Raw genomic sequence first — 16,876 nt, 5'->3', positions numbered from 1 at the left:
GCCATTTAGTCTCTGCTTAAAGACCTCCAAGGAAGGAGACTCCACTACAATCTGGCTTAAACATTGCCCAGTTCTGCTGATGTGGGTTGTAGGCCAAAACAGATAGTGCCAAATGTTTCTTCAGCCCTACAGTACCATCACCGTTGCAAGCTGAATTTACACTCAAATCTCTCAGTGCTGCTAGAATTGGGACAGCCACTTCTACTGTCTTGTAGGTAGATGCGACAAGGAAACCATGCTGCTTGCCTCACTTTCTCCAGCATGGTGAGCTGAAAGGAAGGGCCTGGTGTCCTGGGGCCCATTCACACTGTAGATTTAGCACTGTTATTCTATTTTTAAATCCATGGTTCCATCCTACGGAATTCTGGGGTTTCTAGTCTGGTGAGGCACTAGAATTTTTTGGCTGAGAATTCAAAATGCTCCTTCATGAGTTGCCAATCCCAGAATTCCATAGGATGGAATCACAACAGTTAAAGTAGAATAGTAGCACAATAATTCCTTAGTGTGAATGAGCCCCAGAGGCTTGTGATTCCTACATCACTGGTACAGTGAAACAATTTCAGATTTTAGGGAATAAGGTTCAAAAACTTGGATGGCCCTTTTTAAAGTTGCAGAGAACCCTACCTTTCCAAATCCCAGGATTGTCGTAGGATGGAGGCATGACTTAAGTGGTATCATACTCTCACAGATCCTGTATCAAGGACATGGCATCTCCTGAAAGGCTGTCTTTCCTTTCACAGCACCGTGCTGCATTGGGATCTTCATTGGTCTGCTCTTCACCCGCTTCTGGTTGATCAGTGTGCTTTATGGAGCATGGTGGGCCTACGACTGGGACAGACCGAGCAATGGTGGGAGGAAGATCCAGCTGATCCGAAACTGGGTTGCCTGGAGATATATGAGAAACTACTTCCCCATCACAGTAAGTTTGGCATCATAGAATCAAAGGCTGCGACCCTACAACAGGATGTTGTTGTTGCTGTGTGCCTTCAAGTAGTTGTGACTTATGGCAACCCTAAGGCAAACCTATCTTAGGGTTTCCTGGGGCTGAGAGTTTGTGACTTGCCCACGGTCAACCAGTGGGTTTCCATTGCTGAGTGGAGAATCAAACCCTGATCTCCAGAGTCATAGTTCAACCTCTACACCAGGGTGGGTTAGCTCAAATCTCCATCCGTGTTATGCAACTCTATTGTTGGGTGGCAAAGTTTGCAATCCAGTGCCCAGTTGTTGTTAACTGCCTTCAAACTGACTTTGACTCACAGTGACCCTGTGAATGATAGACCTCCAAGTCACTCTGTCACCAACAGCCTTGCTCAGGTCTTGCAGACTCAGGGCCATGGCTTTCTTGATTGAGTCGATCGATCTGGAATGTGGTCTCCCTCTTTTCTGTTGCCTTCCACTTTATTATTGTCTTTTTAAGGTCTTCTCATGATATGTCCAAAGTGCAACAGTCTCAGTTTAGTCATCTTGGCTTTTAGGAAGAGTTCAGGCCTGATTTGCTCTGGGACCCATTTATTTGTCTTTTTAGCAGTCAGCAACATTTTATCTCTAATTTGGAGCATGTCTACACAGACAAGGAAAAAAATACCTTTGGATTACCCCAGCCTGCAACAACCATGGTCTTGCCTACACAAGACAGTGAAGTGAGTTTGGGACAACTACCTTAAGACCTAGATTTGGCCACAATTATCCAGTACATTGTTTGGACAGCTTGTGATGAAAACTAAGTACAATTACATCCAATATCCACCAAACAGTGACACCTTCATGGGCCAATTAAAATGCACAAAATACATTATGTATATTGTGCATTTTTGGCTGGCCAATAAAGGTATCACTATAGTTTTTTGTGGATTTTATGGGCTATATGGTTGTGTTCTAGAAGAGTTTATTCCTGATGTTTCGCCAGCATTTGTGACTGACATCTTCAGAGAAAGGTATCACTGTTTTGTGGATGTTGGATGTTATTGTACTTTGCTGTATGCCAACATGGCTGTCCCTGGATATGTTTTGTCAAAACTAAGTGAGGCTATTTTATTTGTCTCTTGGTCCCAAGACAGATTTTAGCTTCCAGGAGCTATGCTGTGCTCCGTTTTACCAGGAGATGGCGCTTACCAACCACCAAAAAACTGTATGCCACTGGAATGTCAAAGATGTCCTTTTCCAATGAGGTTCAGAAGGGCTTCAGAATATTGTATCAAACATATGAAAGGGATGGCACAGGTTTACCACCTCTCGCTCCGTGAAAACACCCATTCTGTCTTGTTTCAAAAGCTATGCAAGCTCTGGCCTGGTTAATACTTGAATGGGAGACCATCAAGGAGTAATATTTATTTATTTTTTATTGACGCCCGCTTGTCGTGGGGAAGAGGCTTGCGTATATGAAAATGTGAGCTATGCTCTGTGGTATAATAGCCACTGGCAGGGCCTCCCATGCCAGACAGGTCATAACCAAAGGGTCTGACCAAGGACCTTACCACACAGAAGTAGGGTCAGTTCGCATTGGTCGATGCGTATTCACATTATATTGCATCGTTCATTCTCACCCGCGCTCTCTGAATACGCTTTGCCGATTCGTATTCGCATCATATCGCATTGTTGTTTCACACCTGGGCAGCCTTCCAAATCGAGGTTTTGTGAATCGGCCAATGCGTATTCAGGCAAAGTGAGGCAAGTGCAGATTGGATTACCACACCAGCCCAATACAATGTGTATTGGCCGATTCGCATCGGCAGCCTTGCGTATGCTCTGTGGGGCTCTGAACGGGGCGCAACATTTTTAACTTCCGGGGTGAAGAATAAGGTCACTGTTTAGCGCGTAATATTGCGAGAATTGCTGCCTTTAGCCACTTACGAAAGGGGTATGCACCATCTGTATATGTGTGTGTGTGTGTATGTGTGTGTATATATATATATATATGCACACACATAAATACATACATACATACTTATATATATACATACATACTTATATATATATACACATAGTGGTACAGCCAAAAGTGTGATGCCTTTTTTATGTGTACACACACATTTGTCTGTATGAGTGTTAATATATATATATATATATATACACACACACACACACTGTGCCACAGCCAAAAGTGTGATGCCGTATTTATATGTGTACACACACATCTGTCTGCTTGAGTGTTTGTATATATATGTGTGTGTGTGTGTGTGTGTTTATATATATACACACAGAAATATACACACATATACACAGTGGTACTGCCAAAAGTGTGAAGCTGTATTTATATGTGTACACACACAGCTGTGTGTGTGTGTGTGTATATACACACACACACACACACACACACACACACACACAAACAAACTGTGGAGCAGCCGAAAGTGTAATGCTGCATGTATATGCTTACACACACATCTTTGGTGTGTGTGTGTGTGTGTGTGTGTGTGTGTGTGTGTGTATATATATATATACATACATACATATACATATATACACACATATACATATACATTTCCCCCCCCCCCCCCCGACACAAAAGGTTTCTGCTTTATCTCGGTCAGTGGAAAAATGGCTCCGCAGCCCCGGCAGTTGTCCTGAAAGGGGAAAGGGCCAACGGAAGGAAAAGGGGGAAATTCCAGCACAGCATCATGGGAAATTTGTAACCAGTGGTTTTCAGGAGAACCAGCGGATTGGATGTACACACCAGCCAAAGCAGCAGAGGTTTCGCACTGGCCATCAATACGGATCCCGTGGATCCACTAATTTTGCACACTCGCAAAACGGAGGAGCCGGCTGCCTTCAGTTCGGAACCCCGCCGTGAATACGCATTGGCCAAAGCGTATTCACGTTATATTGCATTGGTCAATACGTATTCTGAGCTCACAGGTGTGGAACACCAATACAATATAATGCGAATACGCATTGACCAATGCGAACTGACCCTACTTCTGTGCCCTGTGTGGTAAGGTCCCAAGAGCGCCAATGGGCAAGAAGGGCTCTCTAGCCTTATGGCAACCATCCTAGGAGAAGGAAAACTCTAATCCCAAACCCAGGCAGATGGTGCTCGTCTAACCCTGTAAGGTCAACCATCTAAGAGAAGGAAACTCTAATCAAACCTACGACCCGAGGACGTTCGCTGCTACTGTCCATGCTTGCCAAGGCCTCAGCAGACGAACCTCTGGTTTAAAGGGTGAGGCCAGTTCTGTGCATGCTGTGCTCCACCAGAAAAATCCATTCAACAGGCTCGAAGGATACATCCAATCTCTGAAAAAGCCCTGTAGTGATAGGCGAGGGACGAAGCAGCAGGTGTAAAGATGCACTGGAAGCCGCAGACCCAACCTGCCATACAGGCGGTTCAGGACTTTGGTCACTTGAGGCTGACTGCGGATGACAGTCTTGTTTGGCAGTTTATCTCGGATTGGCCTTTTTAGTCATCAACGCACTTGTAGAAAGTGCGAGATGAGTCCTTCCTGAATCTTCATTCGCGAAGTAAAGCCGGAGAGATTTATTTCCAAGTTTTATATCCTGCCTTTCTCCCACAGTGGGATTCAAGGCGGGTTACAATATATTTAAAAAATACAAGGTTCAAACATTGAATACAAAAGTTAAAAATAAACACTTCTAACAATGAAAACACAAATAAAAACAGCCTAATACAAAACAATAATCATAAAACATTAAAACAGCACCCAAATAAAATCTAGCCACCAAACGCCCACCTAAATAAAAATATCTTCAACTGCTGGAGGAAGGAGAGCAGGCAGGGGCCAACCTGACCTCGCATGGCAGGGACTTCCATAATCTGGGATCTCCAGTAAGGACTGACAAATAATTTGAAATTATTTACTGCTGCCAGTCAATACTAGAGTTGAAGGATAAATGGTCTGATTCCATACAGATCAGCTCCAGAGGTTCCCTTTATGTGTGAAAGGGACTGAGGGGCTGTACAAACAGCCAGTAAGAGGTGGCTCTATGCTGCCCCTCGAAGCACTGGGTTGAGGATGCAGCAACCGCACGCCATGCCCCCAATTCAGTGTAAAAAGGAGCTGCAAAATGTGGCTCCTATTTGCTCCATACAAGGGGTGCCATAACTCTCCCGACATGGCGTTATGACGCCCCTTGTGCACAGTGCCATTTGGGTGCTGCGCATGAGGGGCATCATCATGGCACATGCCATCTGGGCTGGCGCGCGCCAAGATGATGGCCCACAGGCAGCAGTATGGCTCTGAGTATGTGAATGCTCAGCCCTACTGCAGCCCTACATCAGGTGCAAGCCAGCATAAAGTGCTGGCCTGTACACCCTCTGAGTCATAGTAGGCCAGAAATTGAAGGACAAGTCAATGGTGTGATGCAACATCATTTTGCTTTTTGCCCTTTTCTTTAGATTCCTATTCTGTATTTCTAAATGCTCAACTGATATTTCTAGTTGCTGCAATGTTAGCACAAGCATTGTGGTGGGGGGAAGTGTAAAAATTTTATTTGATGGCAAATGCTCTCATCCTCATCCCACAGGTACATTCTTGACCCTCTAACACTTGCCACAATGGGGAGTTTAATTTAAATCAGTGGTGTCTAGTGGTTTCCATATCTGCGGGGCAGTGAATCTGGTCTGAGTTTTACTTCGAAATCTGAAGTTTTCAAATCTATTTGGAGGATGCAGTTCAGAAACTTGCTAAAAGCTGGAGGAAATTCACCAAGTTCACTGACAAAGCAGCCAGATAAACAGCTACTAGATGGATAAGCAATGTCACAGTCAATATCTATAATTGGTATATTATGCAAAAGAGGCTGCTGGGATTTGGGGAACTGCAATATGGCAAATCTCTCTAAGAAGAGGCAAAGAGATTTCTCTCAATGATAATCTTTGCTGATAATTGCCATGGAGTGTGGAGGGATGACCGAGAGGAGCAGAGTTGGGGGAACTAGAACTCCCAGAGATTCTTAGAGCTGATGCAGGAGGGAATTCTGGCCTCTGTGTCTCTTGTGTTCCCTTGTTTTTGGCGATCACTTTCCTCTTTGTTGACAATGTCACTGTTGTGTGCCATGGGTGTCATTTCTGACGTATGGATTCAAAACACACTGCAGAAATAATCCAGTCTGAGGCCATATTAACTGCACTGGCTCAGTGCTAAAAAATTCTGGGAACTGTAGTTTATCATGGCACTGACAGAGAAGGCTGAATGTCTCACAAAATGATAGTACCCAGAACTAGCATTAAGCCAGGGCAGTTAAAGTGGTCTCAAACCAGATTATTTCTGCAGTGTGTTTTTTACCATGGTGACCCTAAGGAGATCCTATTGTAGAGTTTTCTTGGCAAGTTTAGTTGCCAAGAGAGGGTTTGCCCATGCCTTCCTCTGAGGCTGAGAGATTGTGACTTGCCCAAGGCTACCTTGAGGGTATCCATGGCCTGGATTCGAACCCTTGTCTCTAGAGTCGTAGTCCAACACTCAGACCATTACACCACACTGGATACCTTTACGAAAATTGTCTTTGTTGACCATGCATAAGCCATCACAGTCTTGTAATGCTTGTGTAAAGCACCACCAAATGAGTAGCTCTGTTCCTGGTGGTGGCTATTTTTCCTTACCATTCCAGTTTGTATCTGTGCGTACAACCAGGTTTCATAAACCCAGGGGGGATTAAGCACTCCTCCCAAGAGATTAACTGGGCCTTTCTAATCCTCCGCTAATATCTCAAACAAATGTGTCTCAGGATAAGGAGGTAAAGAAAACTCTCCTGCCCTCTGACCGCTATTCATCTGGGAAAAGTCTCTCAAAGATTCAAGAACAAGTGTGTGGCAGGGTTGAAGTTTGCTCTTTTGCAGAGGTGAGGAAGGACCATTCGCACTAAGAGAAAAGCCAAGACAGTCCTACCATTAGGAATGATGCAGCCTTCCAGATCTTGGTGGACTGCAATTCCCAGCATACCAGTAAAGATGAGGATTACTGGGAGTTGTAGTTAAGAAATGTCTGGAAGACCGATAGGCAGAAGGAAGTGCTATTGGCAGTCCCAATCAAAGTAGACCCATTGAATCAATGGGATTAACTCACCATTCAACAACTTATTCCACTGTATTCCACTCTTGATTCCACTATGCTGCCAAGTTCTTTATTCCAGTTGGTCTCAAAGGTTCTACAAGATCTCTCTACATACTGGTTCCACTATAGTTGGGACAAATCAATGGGAGTCAGGCTTCCGGTTTTAGGCATCAGGAAAGCATAGCAAATTGTCACTTATTTATAAAGGGATTTTTAACCATTTTTGTCTCTACTAGAGCAGAACCAATCAATGAAAGGCCGCTGCCACACTGCAGAATGAATGCAGTTTGACACCACTTTTAGTGTCATAAAATAAATAATAAATAATTTTTTTATTTCTATCCTGCTTTTTGCCAAGCACTCAAAGCGGCATACAACAGGTTAAAATACATCCATATATACACAATACCCCCCTTAAAACAAGATTAAACAATGTAAGATTAAAAACTACATATTAAAACCGACTAAGCTAAATAAAAATCATCACGGGCAGAGTTCACTGGATGGGAAGTCTTATTTGCGGCCGAGCATTTTATTCCGGGAAGGCCTGCCGAAAGGGATCCGTCTTAATGGCCTTTTTAAAGCTCTCTAGATTGGTAATTTGATGGATCTCATGGCTCCATCCTGTGGAATCCTGGGATTTGTAGTTTGTTTTGGCACCAGAGCTCTCTGTCAGGGAAGGCTAAATATCTCACAAAACCGCAAATCCCAGACTTCCATACCATTCAGCCATGGCAGTTAGAGTGGTGTCAAACTGCTTCAATTCTGCAGTGTAGATACAGCCATAGCCTCTCCATTCAGCAATGGATACACTGGGTCTACTCAGGTTGGGGCTACCAATAGCATTCAGTTCTTTGATAATTGATTTGGAATATTGTGAAAACGCAGCAATGCTTGGTTACTTATAACTGGATTTTTACAACAGTAACTGTGGACTCTGGTCAAGACCCAGGTCAAATACAAGCAATCAGAAATATTTCCAAGAAGCATAATGTACAGATTATAGGATCATTACTGCTGACACAAAAATCTCCCTTCTCCCCGACCAAAATGTTTTGCAGTCAGCTACTGACTTCTAATTCTTGGTGCCACTTTTAAAAACACAGCCACAGCTGCCCAGATTTTTCTGACAGTAGACATTTGGAAAGGCTCTTGGCAGATCAGAATAGTAGATGCAACATGGAGACCAGTTCCAAACCCGGCATGCAAACTATTACAAGATAAGCTTTGATTTGACACAGCCGGTTATCATTTAAAAAGCTCCAAGGCTGAAATGTAGTGATAAAATCTACCAGATAATGAGGAATGCTGCAATAAATGGGCATAATGTGTGACAAAGTGGGGTATATAATTTGCAAAACTGAAAAACATGCCGTATCCATTTCACCCTTTCGTTGTGAAAGGAAAGGCCGGTCAGTATTTAGCTAGATATGAGATTAGTGTCCTAGCAGAAAACAGAACAGACTGGGAACAACTACAGATGAGAACAGAAGAAGAAAGTGCAAAAGTAGAGCTGTGGGACAGAGACATGATCCAGTTCACAAATCGTCTGAGAAAGAAATTTTTTTTTACAAAGCCTTTTTACCAAGTCCACTTGACTCTGCCCCTTGTTTCTTCTTCATCCTCTGACTAGCTAGAAATTGTTTAGCAGCATTAGCATTGGAAGGATGGTCACGAAAGGCTGGAAAAACAGAGTTTTGGTGTTGCTTTGTAGCAACATGTTTGCAGTAAGCAATGCAATAAAGCCAGAGTTGCAATTTTAATGTAGCAATTCTATCTATTTATTTGTTTATTTAAATTCTATGCCGCCTTTCTCCCAGAAGAGACCCAAGGTGGCTCACAGATTTTATATATATATATATATATATATATAGTAAAATTTAAAAATAAAAATAATATAAAATTACATAGAAATATATAAAGGTTAAAAGCATAATGAAAACACACATACGCCATAAAAACCACCCTGGTATGATTATTCTGCTGTAGACCAATGTGACGCTTCCTGCCCTTTTTGCCACTTCACTGCGAGGTCACCGTGAGACCCCATATTCCCATACAGTGGTCCTATTTTCCTGCCATGCTGTGATTCTTCTGTATTATCAAAGGTTTGGATCATGTTGTTGCAAAGCTCCTAAGGATGCTTCCTAAGGCAAAGGAATGCTTTGTCAGACATCACAAGAAGGCTGTGAAATGGCTAATGGTCCAAGGTTGTTAATGGCTGATCTTGTGACCTGAGGACACAAACAACTAACTGAAAGATGTCTTTATTTTGCTTGATGTTGAACTATTAACAAGATGGAGCCTTTTCAAAATTTTGCTAGACACCGAGGGCCATGCAAAATTGCCTCAGTTATCAAACAGATGGCCATTGTTGTTTTCCTAGGGGGCAATGGTTTCTTGATGCTTCTTTTAAACCACAATTATAACCATAAACTACTGCCATTGGCAATATTTATTACATCTGACCCATAGCTGCTGTGTACACCAAAGTGTGGATAAGGCATCCCTTTTCATGGACGGGGGAAACCCATCAATATCTTCCAATCTTTCACCTCCTGTGCAAAATGTCACTGGCACAGCAGTTGCAAAATTAGCAGTCATGTCACATTCCCCCCTTACCTCCTGTCTCCCTTTACATTTAATTGATTGACTGGTCGAACCCAAAGGGTGCTCAACAATGGCTCCCTTTCATCCTGGAGAGAAGTGACCAGTGGAGTCCCATAGGGCTCTGTCCTGGGCCCAGTGTTATTCAACATCTTTATCAATGACCTGGATGACAGAATTGGGGGCATACTTATCAAATTTGCAGATGACACCAAATTAGGAGGAGTAGCTAATACCCCAGAGGACAGGATCAAGATTCAAAATGACCTGAATAGACTAGAAAACTGGCCCAAAGCTTTAAAAAAATGAATTTTAACATGGAGAAATGTAAGGTACTGCACTTACGGCAAAAAAAATAAAATGCACAGATATAGGATGTGGGACACCTGGCTGAATGAGAGACTTATACATGTGAAAGGGATCTAGGAGTCCAAGTAGACCACAAGTTGAACATGAGTCAACAGTGTGATGCCAATGCCAATGCTATTTTAGGCTGCATCAATAGACGTATAGTGTCGAGATCAAGGGAAGTAATAGTGTCACTCTATTGTGCTTTGGTCAGATCTCACCTGGAATGATGTGTCCAGTTCTGGGCACCACAATTCAAAAAGGACACTGAGAAAGTGGAGCGTGTCCAGAGGAGGGCAACTAAAATGGTGAAGGGTCTGAAAATGATGCCCTATGAGGAGCTGGGGATGTTTAGCCTGGAGAAGAGAAGGTTAAGAGGTGATATGATAGCCCTGTTCAAATATGTGAAGGGATGTCAAATTGAGGAGAAAACAAGCTTGTTTCCTGCTTGCTTCTGTATGGCAGATGGAGGGTTGGATAAGATGGCCCTTGGGGTATCTTCCAGTTCTATGGAATTTATCACACAGGGACAATTGGGGGATTCTCCTGTGAAATTTGCACATTTGCAATTAAGATTATCACATGACGTCACAATTCAGTGACCATTATCCCTGGAATAACGCATGAAAATCGTGCAATCGTGCGTTGAAAAGCAATGAAAGTAGAACAAAGACACCAGGAGTATTTCACAAACAATTGCCCAAAACAATGGGGAGAGAATAGCAAAGTACCCAAACGCTATATATCCCTAGTTACTATGTACTAGAAACAAAAAGGTTATTATAAAGACTTTATCTATCAACATATCTTAACATGTATTTACATCAACATCTTGTGAAAGACAATGGAGATTATCTATTAACCATACACATAACTACAAATCAAATTACTCATACAAAGTCCCTATATATTCCAGCTCTTCAAAACCTCTCCTGTAAAAATTCCCACATATAGCAGCAGCTAAAAGGAGAAAGAATCCTCTTCTCCATTAATACATACAGTTCTGCAGAGTCTTTGTCATGAAGTTAGGGAGCTGGGGATGTTTAGCCTGGAGAAGAGAAGGTTTAAGAGGCGATATGATAGGCCTGTTTAAATATTTGAAGGGACGTCATACTCAGGAGAGAGAAGCTTGTTTTCTGCTGCTCCAGAGAACAGGACCCAGAACAATGGATGCAAGCTGCATGAAAAGAGATTCCATCTCAACATTAGGAGGAACTTCCTGACAGTAAGGGCTGTTCGACAGTGGAACACACTTCCTCGGAGTGTAGTGGAGTCTCCTTCCTTGGAGGTCTTTAAACAGAGTCTGGATGGCCATCTGTCGGGGATGCTTTGATTTAGATTTCCTGCATGGCAGAATGGGGTTGGACTGGATGGCCCTTGTGGTCTTTTTCAACTCTACGATTCTATGACCCCATACAGACAGGTCAAAATAAAGCTGCTTCGGGTCACTTTGGAAGTATGCTGTTTAAATGATGCATGCATCCTAAGAGTCCGGAAGCTGCACCAAAGCAGCACTCTAGTCCTTAGGACTGGATTGTGGCTTTGCTGTGGCTTCCGGACTCTTAGGATGCGTGCATCATTTAAACAATATACCTCCAAAGTGACCCGAAGCAGCTTTATTTTGGCCTGTCTATACGGGGCCTATGATTCCAAGTTATTATTTCTATGACAAATTGCTAATCAGTAGCAGTCAGTAAGAGACAATGGCCTGTTACAGACAGCCAAAATAAAGCTGCTTCGAGTCACAGTGGAGGTATGGTGTTTCAATGATGCATGCATCCTTAAGAGTCCAGAAGCCACACCAAAGCCACGCTCCAGTCCTTAGGGCTGGAGCGTGGCTTTGGTGCGACTTCTGGACTCTTAGGACGCATGCATCATTGAAACACCATACCTCCACTGTGACTCGAAGCAGCTTTATTTTGGCTGTCTGTAACAGGCCAATAATTCAGATAAGTAAGGTATCAAAGGTAGCAAGTCGGCTATCTCTGGAGTTGTACAGGCATTTTGACATCATGGTCTCCTTCAACAATAAACATCCAAGCTCCTAGAGAGTTGCTGCCAGTCAGAGTTGATAAAACCTGGCTATATGGACCAATGGTCTAATTCAGTACTACAACAACAACAATTTATTTTGGTAATTGACCAGTAAAAAAATGAAATTCAACTATTAAAAAAAGAAACAAAATCAATTTCTGCCATCTAACATCAATTGTCCCTAACCATCTGGAACTGTATTTTACACATAATTTAGCAAGATGTTGCTACTCTAAGTATAACGGTTTGGTTCTGACTATCCAACCAGATAGTGTAAGTAAAAACATCAGTGTATCCTGGAAATTTACTTTAAAAGAGGGTTAATCAGCTGGTGGCAAATGTCCTTATAAAATTGACAGTACAAAAGCACATGAGCTGTAGTTTCTATAGCACCAGTATCACAAGGACAGAATCAGAATTCATAGGGGATTTTCCTGTATTTCCCTTCCAGCACTGCTGTTGGGAGAACATTGAATCGAGCTAATGATAAAGCTCTCCTAAACTTAGGCACTGTAGCCACACAATTACAAACCCATGTAGGGCAGACCCCTCACTACATCAAGGACTCAGCTCACTTCATAGGAAAAATCAAGAACCTGGAACTAAAACCTGGAAACATTTTAATCAGCTTTGATGTGGTCTCCCTGTTCACCAAAGTCCCCATAATGGACACCATGACCCTCATCCAACAGATTTTTCCAGAAGACATCACAGCCCTGTTCGAACATTGTCTCACCACAAGCTATTTCCAGTGGGACAATGGATTTTACGAACAGAGAAATGGGGCAGCAATGGGAAGCCCTCTAAGCCCTGTGATAGCAAACTTTTACATGGAGCAGTTTGAAAAGCAAGCCCTGGAAACAGCACAGTGGTTCCGATACGTGGATGATACTTTCACCATCTGGAGCCATGGAGAAGAAGACCTGGCTGTATTCTGGAACCATCTGAACAACATCCACCCCAACATCCAATTCACTATGGAAAAAGAAAAGGAAGGAACACTGCCATTTTTGGATGTCCTTGTCATCCGCAAACCGAACCTATGTTTGGGTCACACAGTACACCAAAAACCCACACATACAGACCGATACCTGCACAAGAACTCCAACCATCACCCAGGACAAAAAAGAAGCACAATCAAAACACTGATAGACCAAGCAAAACGCATCTGCGAACCCCACTTCTTGGAAGATGAACTGAAGCATCTGGACTGGGCTCTACAGGCTAATGGTTATTCCAGCTCAGACATCAGAAGAGCTGCCAGGCCCAGGAAAACCTAGAGGAGTGAAGACAAGCAGCCACCCAAAGGGAAGGTATTTTTACCATACGTCAAAGAAGTCACAGACAGAAAAGGGAAAGTGGTGAGGAAGCACAACCTTCAAATGGTTTACAAACCGACGAAGAAAATCCAGCAAATGCTTCGCTCAGCCAAGGACCAGAGAGACCCTCTCACAACCGCAGGAGTTTAGCGCATACCATGCAGCTGCGGACAAGTCTACATAGGGACCACCAAACGCAGTGTGCAAACAAGAATCAAGGAACACGAGAGACACTGCAGACTGGGCCAGCCAGAAAAATCAGCAGCAGCAGAACATGCCACAAACCATCCTGGGCATAAAATACTGTTTGAAAACACTGAAGTTCTGGACCATGCCAACCACTACCATGTCAGGATGCACAGGACAGCCACTGAAATCCACGAACATCTGGATAATTTCAACAAGAAAGAGTAAACCCTTAAAGTAAACAAGGTTTGGCTACCAGTCCTGAAAAATAGCAAGAGGAAGACTCAACAAATGCAAATGAGAAATCTCCCAGCAGACAATGAGCATGAATCAAGCAGACACTCATCCTCTTTTGCATAGCCTCCCACCCTGAGGCCTGCCATTAGCAACAGAACAAGACACATGCAAATCACTCCTGCCTTCCCAGGTCACACAGTATATATATACCCAACTCCTTTCCAGGCAAAGCATTCTCTGAAGATGCCAGCCACAGATGCTGGCGAAACGTCAGGAAGAAACTCTTCTAGAACATGGCCACAGAGCCCGAAAAACCCACAAAAAACTATGGATGCCGGCCATGAAAGCCTCCAACTTCAAATTGTATTTACCCTTTCTGATGTAACAAGCTTACCTCTCTCTTGAGATATGCCCTTTTACATGTAGCAAAATCAGTTTGTACTATCTATTGCATCTGTTGGTGATGTTATACATTCTCTTATTAATGATGTTCAGGTGACTCTTTCATGTTACAACTTCTCTTAAAGAGACACACAGCTTTGCTTTACTTTGCATCTATACTAAATCTAAGAACTTAGAGATGCATACAGACTCGACAGACCGGTGATAAAGGCTGGCATCACAGCAAAGTGGGTGCATGGCATCCTCACGACGCTTGCCCCGACTCTGCCCCCATGCCAATATGACGCAGTGCACCCCACTGCACGGTGGACAGCAACATGGCACTCCTCTGGCACTGTGTCTAGATAACAGTGTCAAAGGAGAGCCAAAAAGCCACTGCTCCGGCAGCTATGGCGCCCTTTCCGCAGCGCAAAAAGGAGCTGCTTTTTGTTACTCCTTTTTGCATCATGGAAAAGCCAGATCAGGGCTGCAGCATACAGTTTCCACAGCCCCAGTCCGGCAAAGACAGAGGCAGCTGGTGGCTGCCCCTTAGGGACAGCCTGTTAAACCCAATAGTGTTTGGATGCTATGCTAATTTCCCCCTATTGTTTTTGACAAAGCAATTAAAGTGCCATTAATCTGTAAATAACCAGGCAATAAACAGCAATAAATAATTCACTGGATTTCCCATGAATGATTTGTTGTTGTTTTTATTGCCTGGTTATTCCCTGGGATAATGACACTTCTGTGTGAAAATGTTAATCACATTTTAATCACGATTGCACGATTTTCACAGGACAATCCCCATTTAAATTTCCTATTTTCCCCCATGTGATAAACTCTTATGTTCACAGGCAGTTATGTGCACATTTGGTTGTGCCTTGGGTAGTACCTAGACCTGGACAAAATGGATTCAGCACCTTGAGTTGCTCCTTTTAAACTTGAGAGTAAAACCCCGAGCGTTTTCTCTGCAACACAGGTGCCAGACCCACCAGCCTCCACTGTTTGGTTGTCAGGATGAGCATTGTGCTTTTTGATCTACAATTTGGAAAAGGAATGTGTTAGATAACTGAACAGCCATTTTACCAAGTTTCTAAGAATCCTTTTTGTGCTTGAAATTAATTAAACACCAGCTGCATCATGAGCTTTCAGATTATGACCAATGAGGACCTTGTGTTCTTCAAGGTTCCTTCTAAATCTCACCGATGGCCCCTTTCCAGGATGTTCACACTGAGATAGCATGGCAAATTTTCCACAGGGTTATTTGTATTTTTAACCCACCAGAGTCATCCCAGATGGAGTGAGGTCAGATGAAAATGCTCTTGAGTTTTATAATGTCCACGCTTTGTCTCTTTGGCAGTCCACAATATTTTCAGAACTCTTCTCCAGGCTCCAGCACCACCTTTTGAATTAGTTGGTTCTTCTTCCAATGAGCTTTCTTTACTGCCCAGCTTTCACATCCATCAACAGAAGATGGAAATACTGCAGCCTGGATGTGTCTGACTTTGATATCTGCTGATATAAATGTAATAATAATAATAATAATAATAATAATAATAATAATAATAATAAATTATTTCTACCCTGCTTCTCCAATAAGATTGAGGTGGCTTACAACAACAACAACAACAACAACAACAACAACAATAATACGATTTATTTATATTCTATCTTTTCCTTGCGGAATCAAGGTGGATTACAAAGCAAAGGGAGCAAAATATAAAGTACACCCCCCACCAATTTGTACAATACAGTAAAATAAATCCCACTATCCCCTTCCTCTTTAAAACAAATCAACATAATAATTACAATATGACAGTAATTATATAATAATAATAAATTTACATTTGAGGATCTGATTTAGTTCCTTCATAGCTGCCCTTCCAAATCTTACTCTTCTCCCGATTCCTTGACTACAGTCTCCATTTTCATTAATGACTGAGCCTATGTTTTTGAAAAATATATTTAACAATTTCATTTTAATATCTTTATTAGACTTAAAGGTCTAATACACTTAATAGACTTAAAGGTGTACATGTTGAAATAACACTATCTAAAATACGTTTAGATAGCAGGAGCACATGATGTAGATAAGAAACACCTGATACCTAGCACTAAAGTGTCAAGCTGTTAAAGACAGTAGAAAATGTGAGTAAGGGGAAATTATCTTATTATATACTTTTTAACATAAAGAAAAAAAGAGCATTGAGTAGGTTAGAATAGAGGGAGGACAAACTAGAAAACCATTGACAGTTTCAATGCCGTCATTGTTAATATCTTGCCATCCAAAGCCATGTTAGCTTGGATCAATATGCAAAAGGGTCATGTAGCACCTTTGAGACTAGGGGTGCATCTGCATTGTAGAAATAATACAGTTTGACAACACTTGAAGTGCTGTAGCTCCAGCCGATGGAATCTGGGGCCTTGCAGCTTTACAAGATCTTTAGCCTTTTCTCCCAAAGAATGCTGGTGCTTCAAAAAACTACAAATCCCAGGATTCCTTAGGATCGAGCCATGACAGTTAAAGTGGTGTCAAACTGCATTACTTCTACAGTGTAAATGCACCCTATATGTTTTAATTTTTTTTTAATGTCATTGGTAATTTAATTCCATTTTAATGTTTGGTTTTTAGTAAAGTTGAGTCTCCCTTATTCAAAAGGCTTGGGACCTCAAGTTCTTTGAATTTTGAAGTTTTTTAGATTTTGAAATATATGCATCTGTATATCATGAGCAAACTTGAGGATAGTACCCAAGTCT

At 42.3% G+C, this 16,876-nt stretch overlaps 1 protein-coding gene across 1 annotated transcript in view; it reads left to right on the top strand.

Annotated features, from left to right (window-relative positions):
• MOGAT2 (monoacylglycerol O-acyltransferase 2) overlaps positions 1-16,876 on the top strand; it is a 45,859-nt gene that overhangs the window by 13,698 nt on the left and 15,285 nt on the right. The window contains exon 3 of the mRNA XM_089513020.1: positions 741-919. Coding sequence (XP_089369146.1) covers positions 741-919 — 179 coding nt within the window. The remainder of the gene's footprint in view (positions 1-740; positions 920-16,876) is intronic.

This window comes from Sceloporus occidentalis, unplaced genomic scaffold (assembly GCF_023333645.1).
Source record: "Sceloporus occidentalis isolate IW3139 unplaced genomic scaffold, rSceOcc1.0.p SCAF_2, whole genome shotgun sequence".
Taxonomy (NCBI): Eukaryota; Metazoa; Chordata; class Lepidosauria; order Squamata; family Phrynosomatidae; genus Sceloporus; species Sceloporus occidentalis.
This window is presented reverse-complemented; position numbering and strand designations above follow the sequence as displayed.